At 54.6% G+C, this 11,647-nt stretch overlaps 1 protein-coding gene across 2 annotated transcripts in view; it reads left to right on the top strand.

Moving 5' to 3' along the window:
• SPG7 (SPG7 matrix AAA peptidase subunit, paraplegin) overlaps nucleotides 1–11,647 on the top strand; it is a 35,485-nt gene continuing 23,838 nt past the window's right edge. Inside the window, exons 1-5 of one of the 2 annotated variants that reach the window (XM_084269923.1) lie at nucleotides 1–228; nucleotides 1,575–1,677; nucleotides 3,344–3,433; nucleotides 8,194–8,444; nucleotides 9,039–9,178. In XM_084269923.1, the coding sequence (XP_084126049.1) occupies nucleotides 97–228; nucleotides 1,575–1,677; nucleotides 3,344–3,433; nucleotides 8,194–8,444; nucleotides 9,039–9,178 (716 nt within the window). In that variant the 5' untranslated portion in view covers nucleotides 1–96. The remainder of the gene's footprint in view (nucleotides 229–1,574; nucleotides 1,678–3,343; nucleotides 3,434–8,193; nucleotides 8,445–9,038; nucleotides 9,179–11,647) is intronic. The other variant, XM_084269924.1, reaches the window with a different exon arrangement.

The raw sequence follows: 11,647 nt of genomic DNA, 5'->3' as shown, positions 1-11,647 counted from the left end.
CGGGGAGCGGAGCGGGCCGCGGGTGCGGGGCTGCCCTCGGCGCTCGTTCGCCGCCGCCGCCGCTCGGAGCCCTCCAGGCGGGGCGGCCGGCGCGCCATGGCGCTGCTGCGGCTGCTCCTGCTCCGGGGACGCTGCAGCTGCTGGGGGCGGCCTGTCCCGCCGCTGCCCCGGGCCCGGGCTCGCCCTCTGCCCGGCGGCGGGGCCCTCAGCGCGGGACGCGGCCCGCAGGTACCGGAGCGGGGCGGGCTGGGCTGGCCGGCCTCGGGGCGGGGCCTCACGTCCCCCGTGTGCTGCGGTCAGCGCGGCGCTGGGCCCCGGGAGAAGGGGGGGGGGGGGGGGTTTCGGCCGGTCTCAGCGGGCAGCGGGGCTGGGGCGTCCCGGTACCGCCTCCTCAGGGGCCTTCCCGGGGCGAGCCCGGCCCGGTACGCGGCCTGCGGGGCCGGGTCAGTGCGGGCCTGGACGGGCCCTTTCTCTGAGCCCGGGCTGGGCCGCCCCAACGCTCTCGGCCCGGCGCTGTGGAGCGGGGCCCGGGCCGGAGAGGCCGTGGAGCGGGGCCCGGGCCGGAGAGGCCGTGGAGCGGGGCCCGGGCCGGAGAGGCCGTGGAGCGGGGCCCGGGGGGGGGAGGCCGTGGAGCGGGGCCCGGGCCGCCACAGACCGGCTGAAGCGGGTTGGTAATGCGTCCCGCTGGCCGCTTGCCGCTCGTCGTACCGGCACCTCGGCACAGGCCCCGTTTCGCTGCGCTGCCGGTGCCGTGGGGCCTCTTGACGCCGCCCTTGGCGCACAACACACAGGGTCTCGCTTCCACTGGGCCTCCAGCGCGGCTTAAGGCTTCCCCACCCAGCCCCTGTGGTGGAGGAGGAGGAGGAACAGCCGTGGGGCTGCAGCATGAACCGTGCCCGGTGTGTCTGGGACCCTCGTAAACAAGCTTAAGCTGCTCTAGAAAGCCCCGATCCCAAGAGGCTCCTTCCCCTCTCAGGCTGGCACAGGCAGTGTTGCTGCCCAGGCAAAGGATTCAGCCTGGGCCCTGCCCCTGCCTGCTCTGCTGCCTGTGCCCTCAGGGGCTGGCCAGCTGGGAATCCCGTGCTGAGGAAGGGGAGAGACTTGTCAGCAGTGGGAGGGAAGGTTAGTTTCAATGTTGTGAGGTTGCCTTTAAGTGGGAACATGACCTGGATTACCCCAGGGAAATCGCTGCCTTGTCCTTCCTGCTGTCCCAGAGAGTTAGGAAGGATCAGCCCTTAAGATTTCCTGCTCTGGGAGGGCATCTGGGCATTTAAAGACCTGACATCCAACATATCTTTAGAATGAAGAGTGGAGTGATATGTGGAAGGGAAAAGATAACACTGTCAAGTGCCCTGAGTGTGTGTTTCTATTTATACCTGGCCTTGCTTGAACCTGGGTGAGCCACCACCACCTTCAGGGTCACCTGGCAAGCCCACAGCACAAGCAGGAGTAATCTTCAGGTGTCCCAGCTGCAGCTGGTCCTGCAGTTTGCCCACTGTGTTTCCATGCTCAGAAGCTGTAGACTCATGGAATGCAGAGTGCTCATGGTTCTTCTCCTTCCTTTTTCTCCTCAGAGCCTCCTGTCCCAAACACTTTCCCCTGCACGCCGGGGTCTCGGTGGAGTCCTGGAGAAGCAGAACATAATTCATGACCCTGTCAGGCTTTGGAACCTCTTAGGTGAGTCCTGAAGAATCACTGAGCATGTGAAGGAGGGGAAAAGGTGGTACTTAGTAAGAGTGGTGACTTTCCCTTCACCACATGAGTTCCTGAGGTGGGAATAAAGCTGTTCTGCCCTGGGCTTTGGGGGCTGTGTGCCCTTTGCAGGGGTTTGAGCTGCTTCTTTGTGACAGGGCTGAGCAGTGGCACCTTCCCTCAAGGAGTTCAGTGTCATGGAGTGAGTGCCCAGCTCCTTAGCCCTAAAAGCTGATTTAAAAACCACAGACTTCAAAATAGAGAATCTTTCTGTGCCTCATTAGTGAAGCCTGGAAAGAAAATGTCATTGTTCAGCCTGGAGGAGAGAAGGCTGTGGGGGGACCTCACTGCAGCCTTCCAGTCCCTGAAGGGAGCAGAGGAACAGGAGGGAATCAGCTTGTTAAAGGGCAGAGACTGTCAGGACAAGGGGGCTGGAGTGAAGCTGGAGGAGGGAAGGGTTAGATGAGATATTGGGGGGGAAGTTCTTTGGTGAGGGGCTGCCCAGAGAGGGGGTGGGTGCCCCATCCCTGGGGGTGTTCAAGGCCAGGTTGGCTGGGGCCCTGGGCAACCTTGTGTAGCTCCAGGCCTGGAGGTTGGTGTCCCTGCCTGTGGCAGGGGGTTGGAGCTCTGTGATCCTTGGGGTCCCTTCCAACCCAGACCAGGCTGGGACTCAGTGCTTTGCCTTTCTCAGCAGTGGCATGACGTGATGTCACTGGAAGCTTTGCCCCAGGGCAAGCTGAAAGTGCCTGTTGGAAAATGCTCCTGGTTATATGGAGCAAAAGCCCAGGCACACAAACCCAAGGCAGTTCTTTTTTCCTTCCTGCTGCCTTCAGATTAGGAAGAGAAGTTGGCTGCTGCCTTTGGGAGTTGAACAAGAAGGGTTGCAGCCATTCTGACTGCCTGGTGGGCTCGGGATGTGTTCCTTTGGAGAGGTTTTGGGGTGTTTTTCAGTTGAAACACACACACAATCTTTCCAATGGCAGCGAATCCCCTGGAAGGGGTAGCAGGGGACAAGCAGTCCAGGCTTACTCCTCCTCCTCCTTTCCTGAGAGACCACAGGACAAGGAAGCTGCTGTCCTCAGTCAGTTCTCCTATAGAACTTCTGACTGTTTCCTGGTGGAAAAAAGCCTTTGCTCACTGTTTTGTAGCAGCAGCTGTGAGTCCTGCTGCTTGCAGCATTATTTTCATGGCTCTCATTAACACATCCTGGTGCCTTTACTGAGAAACCTGTGTCTAAGTCCAGCACATCCCCTTGGATGAGCATTTACAGTCCCTAGCACGAGGCTCCCCTTACCCAGCTGTGCCAGAGCTGCCTGGGGGTTGCTGCCTTGGGAGATGTGTGTGTGTTTCAACACTCAGGACCTTTCTCCAAACTCTTTCCTTTGCCACATGAAAGCAATCTCTGAATAAAGCCACATTTGAGGAAATTGTCATTATATGTGTGTGTTACATAAGGAAACTGAAGGATTCCATCCCTCCTGTTGCTCCCTCCAGCAAGGCTGTCCTGTTTCCTAGAGCCATGTGCTTGTAGGGATGTGAGGGTTGGCTTTCTCCTCATCTGGAGCTTGTGTGTCTCTCTGTCCCCCTCAGTCCTCTCTGTGTGTCTCCTGAGCTCTTCTGGTAGTAACTCCTTACCTCTGCTTCCCTGCAGGTAGCACTTACTGTTTCACCACTTCAAGCTCTCACTGGAGTAACCAGAAGAATGGAGGGTCCAAAAAGAAATCTCCACAGGAGGATGAGGGTATGTACAGGCTGAGGTGGGGCTTAGTGACCCAAACAGGGTGTGTGAGGGGTGAGGGTGGCAGTGTGGAGCACTCACTGTGAGGAGTCTCATGGCCCCAACACAAGGAAGATGTGGGGCTGCTGGAGAGGGGGCAGAGGAGCCACAGAGATGATCAGAGGGCTGGAGCAGCTCCCCTGTGGAGAGAGGCTGAGGGAGCTGGGCTGGGTCAGCCTGGAGAAGAGAAGGCTGTGGGGGGACCTCACTGCAGCCTTCCAGTCCCTGAAGGGAGCAGAGGAACAGGAGGGGAATCAGCTTGTTAAAGGGCAGAGACTGGCAGGACAAGGGGGATGGAGTGAAGCTGGAGGAGGGAAGGGTGAGAGGAGATATTAGGGGGAAGTTCTTTGCAGAGAGAGTGGTGAGGGGCTGGAAGGGGCTGCCCAGAGAGGGGGTGGGTGCCCCATCCCTGGGGGTGTCCAAGGCCAGGTTGGATGGGGCCATGGGCAACCTTGTGTAGCTCCAGGCCTGCAGGTTGGTGTCCCTGCCTGTGGCAGGGGGTTGGAGCTCTGTGACCCTTGGGGTCCCTTCCAGCCCAGCCCAGGCTGGGATTCTATGATTTGCCTTCACTGCTGCTGTGTGTCTACTTCCAGTGATTTACAGAGCTCAAAGTTATAAATAGATCCCTCAAGGAGTTCTCAGCTGTGTTACTAATGGCACTTGCTCAGAATTTAATTTCATTTAAGTCAGTCTTCCTCAGTGCTGCTCTCTGCAGATCTTACACTGCCTAAGCCCCAGGCTTCCTGCTGGGCAGGACTTCTTGAGAATGAGTTTTATCTCACTAAATGTGTTCTGGAACCTGGGGAGCTCATGGGTTGTTCTGGATCGTGTTGGGAAGTTGACAAGTGTGCTCCCTGTACCTTAAGTTTACAGGGGTGAGAAATTTTATGACACAAATGGTGGGGAGGAGGGTGCAGGAGGGAAAAGAGTCTCTGTGTGACAGACAAAACTCTTCATAACCACTGACAGGCAGTGTTCTGATCCTTGTGGAGGCATTGTTACCTTCCTGGTGGAAACCTCCTGGTAAGGTTTGTCAAAGCTGAGTGGATTTGTGGGTGTCCCTTGGTGTTCTTGTGGGCTCTCTGCTGTTTGGAGCTTGACAACAGCTGCATTCCTCTTAAAAAAAAGTGTAATTTGACTCTTCCACTCCTGTAAAGAAAATTCCTCCCTCCTTTGTGGAGTCCCTGCTCTTTCCCTCCAGCCTCCCAAGGGCTGAAGGGCACCCAGTGACTGTCTAGGCTCTGTTTAAGGCACATTTCCACACCCTGTGGTGTAGCTCTTTAGCTGTGAAGTCCTGTACCTCTGGGTCTGGTGGGGCAGTTTGAGACACAGATCAGGAGTGGCCCAGGTGAAGGTCTTTGTTTTTCTGTCTCAGCAGAAGCTGGACAAAGACCTGTGGCTTTGGTCAGGTTGTGACACTGGTTGATGCTTGTGGGGGCTGGTGGTGCCCTGTGTGAGTTTGGGGGTGCTGGCTGTGCTGCTTGTTGCTGGGACCTTTGAGAGGGGTGAACCTGTGGCTGGAGGGCTCCAGCCCTTCACTGCATCACACTGAAGTCATCTGTTATAACACAACTTTATGGATTGTGTGAGGAACTTCAGCCTGGGTATCACCAAGGAGTGTACAGTGGCTTGGCTTTCCCCTTGCTGTGCCTAAACCCCCAAGGGTGGAGTCCCCTTGGGTGAACTAACCTGTGAGGTAAAAGCCTCAGCTGCTGCTGGCTCTGAGCCTGGCTCGTGGCATCCCAGCCTCTGTAAGGCAAGAGCACAGGCTGTGCTGAGCTGGGCTGCATTCCTCACTGGGATCACAGAATCAGACTGGTCTGGGCTGGGAGGGACCCCAAGGGTCACAGAGCTCCAACCCCCTGCCACAGGCAGGGACACCAACCTCCAGGCCTGGAGCTACACAAGGTTGCCCAGGGCCCCAGCCAACCTGGCCCTGAACACCCCAAAGGATGGGGCACCCACCCCCTCTCTGGGCAGCCCCTTCCAGCCCCTCACCACTCTCTCTGCAAAGAACTTCCCCCCAATCTCTCCTCTCACCCTTCCCTCCTCCAGCTTCACTCCAGCCCCCTTGTCCTGCCAGTCTCTGCCCTTTAACAAGCTGATTCCCTCCTGTTCCTCTGCTCCCTTCAGGGGCTGGAAGGCTGCAGTGAGGTCCCCCCACAGCCTTCCCTTCTCTAGGATGCAAGCACAGGTACTGCAGCATCCTCATGAGGGAAATCAGAGCTCTGAGGATGAGGCACTGAGTGTTTGCCAGACCCCACAGTGCCTTGGAGAAGTGTTGTAACCATTAGAATTACCACAGGGTCCCATGGTGCCTTCAGTGGCCTCTCTCCTCCTGTGATTAATGGGTAGCTTGACTTTGGGAGGTGAAAACGCTCCCCCCTGTCTCCAGGGGAATGCTCATCTCTGCAGTAATTATTACGAAGAACTCTTCAAACTGTCACTGCAGCCCTTGCAAGGTTTTAATCAGAGAGTTCAGATGTGGGGTTAATGGCAAATCATTGCTTCCTGGAGACTGAGGAGCTGGAAGCCTCCCTACAGCTGCTGCTTGTGAGTGGCACATCCAGTTACTGGTTCCCAGTTACTGAATGTTGCTGGGTAGCTTATGATGCAGTGTGAGTGCTGGTTTGTAAAGGTAGTCACACTTTAAGCCTGGAAATAGGTTGGGTTTGTCCTTAATTCCATGCAGGGTAGAGGCTGCTTTGCATTGCCTTCTAGCTGTCTAGGAACAGGGTTCTTCCCTGAAGTTGCCCAGCTAAGGGTCCTGGAGAAGTCTAATTCCTAGCAACTGGAGGAGTTTCTCTGTGTGGAGATACCTGGTGCCTGGGTTTTACACCCCATGGTGATCTTTTTGTGACAGTACCCTCAGCTATGGGGGCTTTAGGAACAGATCTAGTTAAAAAATAAACATTTATTTAAAAATCCAGCCATCTTTGAGGATCAGGCTGCAGGAGAACTTGAAACATGGGACACCCCCCCTCCTCCAGAGATGGAATCTTTCTGCAGTATGGGAATGACCTGTTAATAGTAACTGAAACCAAACCTGACTGGATTCAAGGGACAAGCTTGTTGAATTCTTGGGGGGCTAAATGGACATTGAGTCTCTCACCAGAAAGCTGGAATGGTCCAGCAATGAGTAACTATCTGGTTTATTTCAAGCATTTGCCATCACCCCCCTTTTTCCCCCCTTCCTCTCCAGACTCCCAGGGATTTCTGCACTGCACAGGCCAGTTTACAACCCCATGGCCTGCAAAGGACTGTCACAGCACAGCTCAGTGTCAGCTGCTGGCTGGTGTTGGAGTCATTCAGCTGACAACAGAGGTCTCCTCCTCTTCCCAGTCACAGACATTGTGGATCTGTAATTTAGCACTGGCTCCTGACACACAGTTTAACATCCACAGCCACAGGGTGTGAATAAACACCCATCCACACCCCAAAAGGGATTCCCCCCGTGCTGCTCCTGCAGCTGCCTGCTGCAGCCCAGGCCCCATTGATTTGCAAATTCATAACAAACCTTCTGACACCAGAATTTATCACTGGGCACCAATTAGACCCTACACACACTGCAGCAAAACCAGGGGACAAACAGATGACCCAGTCAGAGGCTATAGAAAGTCCCTTGTCCTTGGGCCACCCAGCATCATTTTTCACCCGCTTCCTCCCTCTGCTCCACGTCTCCCAGGGAAGGTTGGTTCCTAAATAGAAACAAAGCAGCTCTGCAGATAAGGACAGCACTGCAACAGACAGGGACAAGCTCAGGCTCTGCATCCAACCCACCCACTGTTGTTCTTCGATGCCATCTCCTCACTGCTGGGTTATCTGCTGGATCCAGCTTTGTGAGAGCAAAGCCATTCATCACAGAGCTGAGGGGTGACATCCACTACAGGCTTCTTATAGAATCCCAGCCTGGGCTGGGCTGGGAGGGACCCCAAGGGTCACAGAGCTCCAACCCCCTGCCACAGGCAGGGACACCAACCTCCAGGCCTGGAGCTACACAAGGTTGCCCAGGGCCCCAGCCAACCTGGCCTTGAACACCCCCAGGGATGGGGAATCCACCCCCTCTCTGGGCAGCCCCTTCCAGCCCCTCACCACTCTCTCTGCAAAGAACTTCCCCCTAATCTCTCCTCTCACCCTTCCCTCCTTCAGCTTCACTCCAGCCCCCTTGTCCTGCCAGTCTCTGCCCTTTAACAAGCTGATTCCCCTCCTGTTCCTCTGCTCCCTTCAGGGGCTGGAAGGCTGCAATGAGGTCCCCCCACAGCCTTCTCTTCTCTTCTCTTCTCCAGGCTGACCCAGCCCAGCTCCCTCAGCCTCTCTCCATAGGGGAGCTGCTCCAGCCCTCTGATCATCTCTGTGGCTCCTCTGCCCCCTCTCCAACAGTCCCACATCTTCCTTGTGTTGGGCCCCAGCTCTGGACACAGGACTCCAGCTGGGGCCTCCCCAGGGCAGAGCAGAGAGGGGAATGTTCTGACTCAGTGGTGTAACCTTGGGCAAGTCACACAACCTCTTTAGTGAGCCAAGCCAGAGACCAGCCCGTGCAGCGTGAGGCAGGTGCTGCTGCTGAGCCTCATCCTCCTGGAGAAACCAAACCCACAAGAAAAACATGAACCCCCCCAAAATGTACTTTTGTGTTAATCCCTGTCCTTCAACTGTCCTTTCTTTGGGTCTGAAAGCTCCACAATGCATGCTCACCCCTTTCTTCTCTGGTGTCTCTCTTTCTAAAGAGGATGAGAAGCGCAGGAAGAAGGAAAACCAGATGCACCTGGAGCGTCTACGGGCGCTCCTCATCATCACCTTCATCGTGCTGCTGCTCCGGTTCAGCATGAGCGACAGCAGGGAAGGGACCAGCATCTCCTGGAGCTACTTTGTCAGCGAGATGCTGGCCAAGGGGGAGGTCCAGAGGATCGAGGTGGTGCCAGAAAGTGATATTGTAGAGATCTATCTGCACCCAGGAGGAACCCCACATGGACAAGTTGTGAGTGGCTTTCTGGGGGGGATGATGACTGATCTTAGATGCTGCTGTTGAAATGAATTGAATTAATTAATCTGTGTTAATTTTTACAGAGAGAGTGGTGAGGGGCTGGAAGGGGCTGCCCAGAGAGGGGGTGGATGCCCCATCCCTGGGGGTGTTCATGGCCAGGTTGGCTGGGGCCCTGGGCAGCCTTGTGTAGCTCCAGGCCTGGAGGTTGGTGTCCCTGCCTGTGGCAGGGGGTTGGAGCTCTGTGACCCTTGGGGGGTCCCTTCCCACCCAGACCAGCCTGGGATTCTATGAAGGCATCCACAGAGCTGTGTTTATAATGCCAGTTCCATCCTTCAGCTTCCCTACAAAGTTGTTTCATTTCCTTGTTTCTACACTTAGATCTTGACTTTCTGACTCTGCACGATGCTGGAAAGTCCAGAGATGTTCCCAGGTTCCTTCAGCACCCTGGTGTCAGTGGGCTGCTTGTGAGCTGGTTGCTGCACTATCAAAGGATGTAGGATAAAGCAGACTATTATCTGGCTTGTGGAAATCTGCCCTTTGCTGCATCCTTACAGCACTCACATGCTGCTTTTGCTTTCCCATCCCCAGAACGTTACGCTGCTGTACACGATGAGGGTGGCAAACATTGACAAGTTTGAAGAGAAGCTGAGAGCTGCAGAGGACGAGCTGAATATTGATGAGAGAGAGAGAATCCCTGTTTCCTACAAACACCCTGGCTTTTATGGAAAGTATGAGATACAGATTTTTATGCTTGCTGTTGATCTTACATTGGTGAGGACATCCAAGGGGGGAAAAGTGACTTGCAGCTGGATGTTGGTGTATAAATACAGAACCAAGTGGCCTCAGTTTTGGAGGGATGTGCTGCCTAGGAACAGGCAGGCTCTAGGTGTACCTTAATGTTCCAGCAGTGAGGCTCCTGAGAAGGTGCCTGGAGCTGCAGCATGGGGCAAAGGAGGAGGGTTTGGGTCAGTGACAGCAAGGCTGAGGGAAGCACGTGTCAGTTGCTGTGCCTCAGTGCCCAGCAGAGCACGTTTTGTCCCTGTAATCAGTTGTTCAGGTGCAATAGGAGCCCTGACTCAACAAATGACGTTACATCCTGGTCTGTGGGGAGCACTGGTGGTGCTGGCAGCTTTTCCTGTTCAGATGGTGTGGGGAAGGGCTGTGGTGGTGGTTCAGGCTGGGAGAATAAACACCTAGTTCTGGCCTGTTTCTCCAGCAGCTGTAGCTCAGGGAACAGCCTGCACTGGTGCTCACTCCAGCTGTGAGCCACGTACCCAGCAGGGCACCTTTGAGGCTAGAATACAAAATCACAGTGAGAGAGACTCTAATTAAACTTACAGCCCTTTTCTGTTACCTGCAACCAGGGTCCTTTGCTTAAAGAATGAAATAAAAATGCTCAAAGCTTTTAATTCTGCAATGAGAGGGCAGATCACAGAACCCCAAGGTTGGAAAAGCCCTTTAAGATCATCAAGTCCAACCGTTCCCATCCTAAGCTGAACCAGATCCCTGAGCACCTCATCTACCCCTTTTTAAACAGACCCAGGGGGGTGACTCAGCCCCTCCCTGGGGTGGTCAAATCTGTCAGAAGACTACAGAGCACTGAGCAGGCTTTACTCTGCTTTCAGATGATGTGCTAACGTTCTGTGGGCATGTGCTGCTGACGTGGCTTATTTGCCCTTCTGTTAAGACCAGCAGCTTGTTTATGTAGAGCAGGATTTATGGGGTCCAGAGTACAAACAGCCCTGTGGATCTCACTCAGTGTGCTGGTGAGCATGTCCTGAACAAGTCCACCTCTGTCCCTGATGGCTGGTGTGGAGCAGTGCTTTCCCTCAGCCTGGGAGAGCTCTGCTCTGGATTAACTGTTGCTACTACTGCAGCACAGTTTGGTGTTGCCTTTTGTAGCTGAAAGGGGTTAGGAGCTGAGGGGCTTCCCCACTGCAGGTGGGGATGGCTGCTGCCTGTGACTCTTCCTCCCAGACACGTCATGCTCTGGACTGGGCTTGGCCTTGGTACTTGTCCTTGTGCAAATAACACTTGCACTTCTTTAACACGTGGGTTATGTGGTGATAAACTTTTATGGTGCAGTGGGAGACCTTCAGTTGAAATTCAGGATGCCAGGGGTTGGGTTTTTTTCAAGCTTGTGTATAACAGGAAGAGTAGACTGAAGAGTTAGCCACCAACACAAGCTGCTTCCCCTGCCTCCAAAAGAGGTTTTTTAATTTATATATATATATTTTTAAGAGATTTTATAGAGCCTGAAATCTCTCAGGAGACTTGACAAATGCCTGGGGGATTCAGACCCTCAGCTTGGAGTTGGAACCCAGGAGGTACAGAGCATTTACGTGCAGCTTGGATTGAGGTTACTCAGAGGTGGGCAGTTGGGGTGTTTCAGAATTAATCCTGTCTGTGTAGTTGGTAAACTGAAGGTGACTTGTGGTTTCCAGCATTGCCTGGGATCTCTCATGAGAAGAAGCAAAGGCAGCTGGGCATACAGCACACGCTGGCCCTCTGCTGCAGTAAATCATCCCTCTGTGAGAGGTGGGACACACATTCCTAGTTCAAAGAGGAGTGTGGCAAGAGCAGATGATTTCACAGGCACATGAAGCAGAACAGGGTCCCACAAATCCCAACCTGTCCTCTAAAACATGGTCCTTTTTCCTCCTGCTGTACACAGCCTTTGTGTAGAGCTCACAGGCTGTTTGTGCTCAGCGTGCTTGCCCTGTGACTGTGTTAGACGAGCCGTGCTGTCTCTTTTCCACGTCTCCATCCCAAATGTATCACAAAGGATGCAGAAAATCAACACTGCTGGTTGCCATAGCACATCTGTTACTGACTTCTGAGAGGCTTGACCAGGCAGAGCCAACCACACTAGGTAGAGCAGCCTCATAACAGGAGACCCACACCGGGATTCCTGCCAGGATGGAGGATTCCTGGAGCCTCCCTGCTGTTGCTGGAGGCAGTGAGCTCCCGCTGGGTGCAGTGCCAGCCCTGACAGCTTCTGCTCTGGGAATGGATTGACTGCTGGAAGGTCCTGCTTGTTTTATAAGTAGAAATGCCTCTGGAGGGGATGATGAGGTTGAATTTCTTCCACAGCTGTAAGCGGGATTTGCCAGCGTCCTCTGGTTAACTTTGTAGGTTATGTAATGGTTGGGGGGGCTGGTTTATATATATATGTGTGTGTGTGTGTGTGTGTGTAT

This window comes from Gallinula chloropus (genome assembly GCF_964237585.1).
Source record: "Gallinula chloropus genome assembly, chromosome: 13".
Taxonomy (NCBI): domain Eukaryota; kingdom Metazoa; phylum Chordata; class Aves; order Gruiformes; family Rallidae; genus Gallinula; species Gallinula chloropus.
This window is presented reverse-complemented; position numbering and strand designations above follow the sequence as displayed.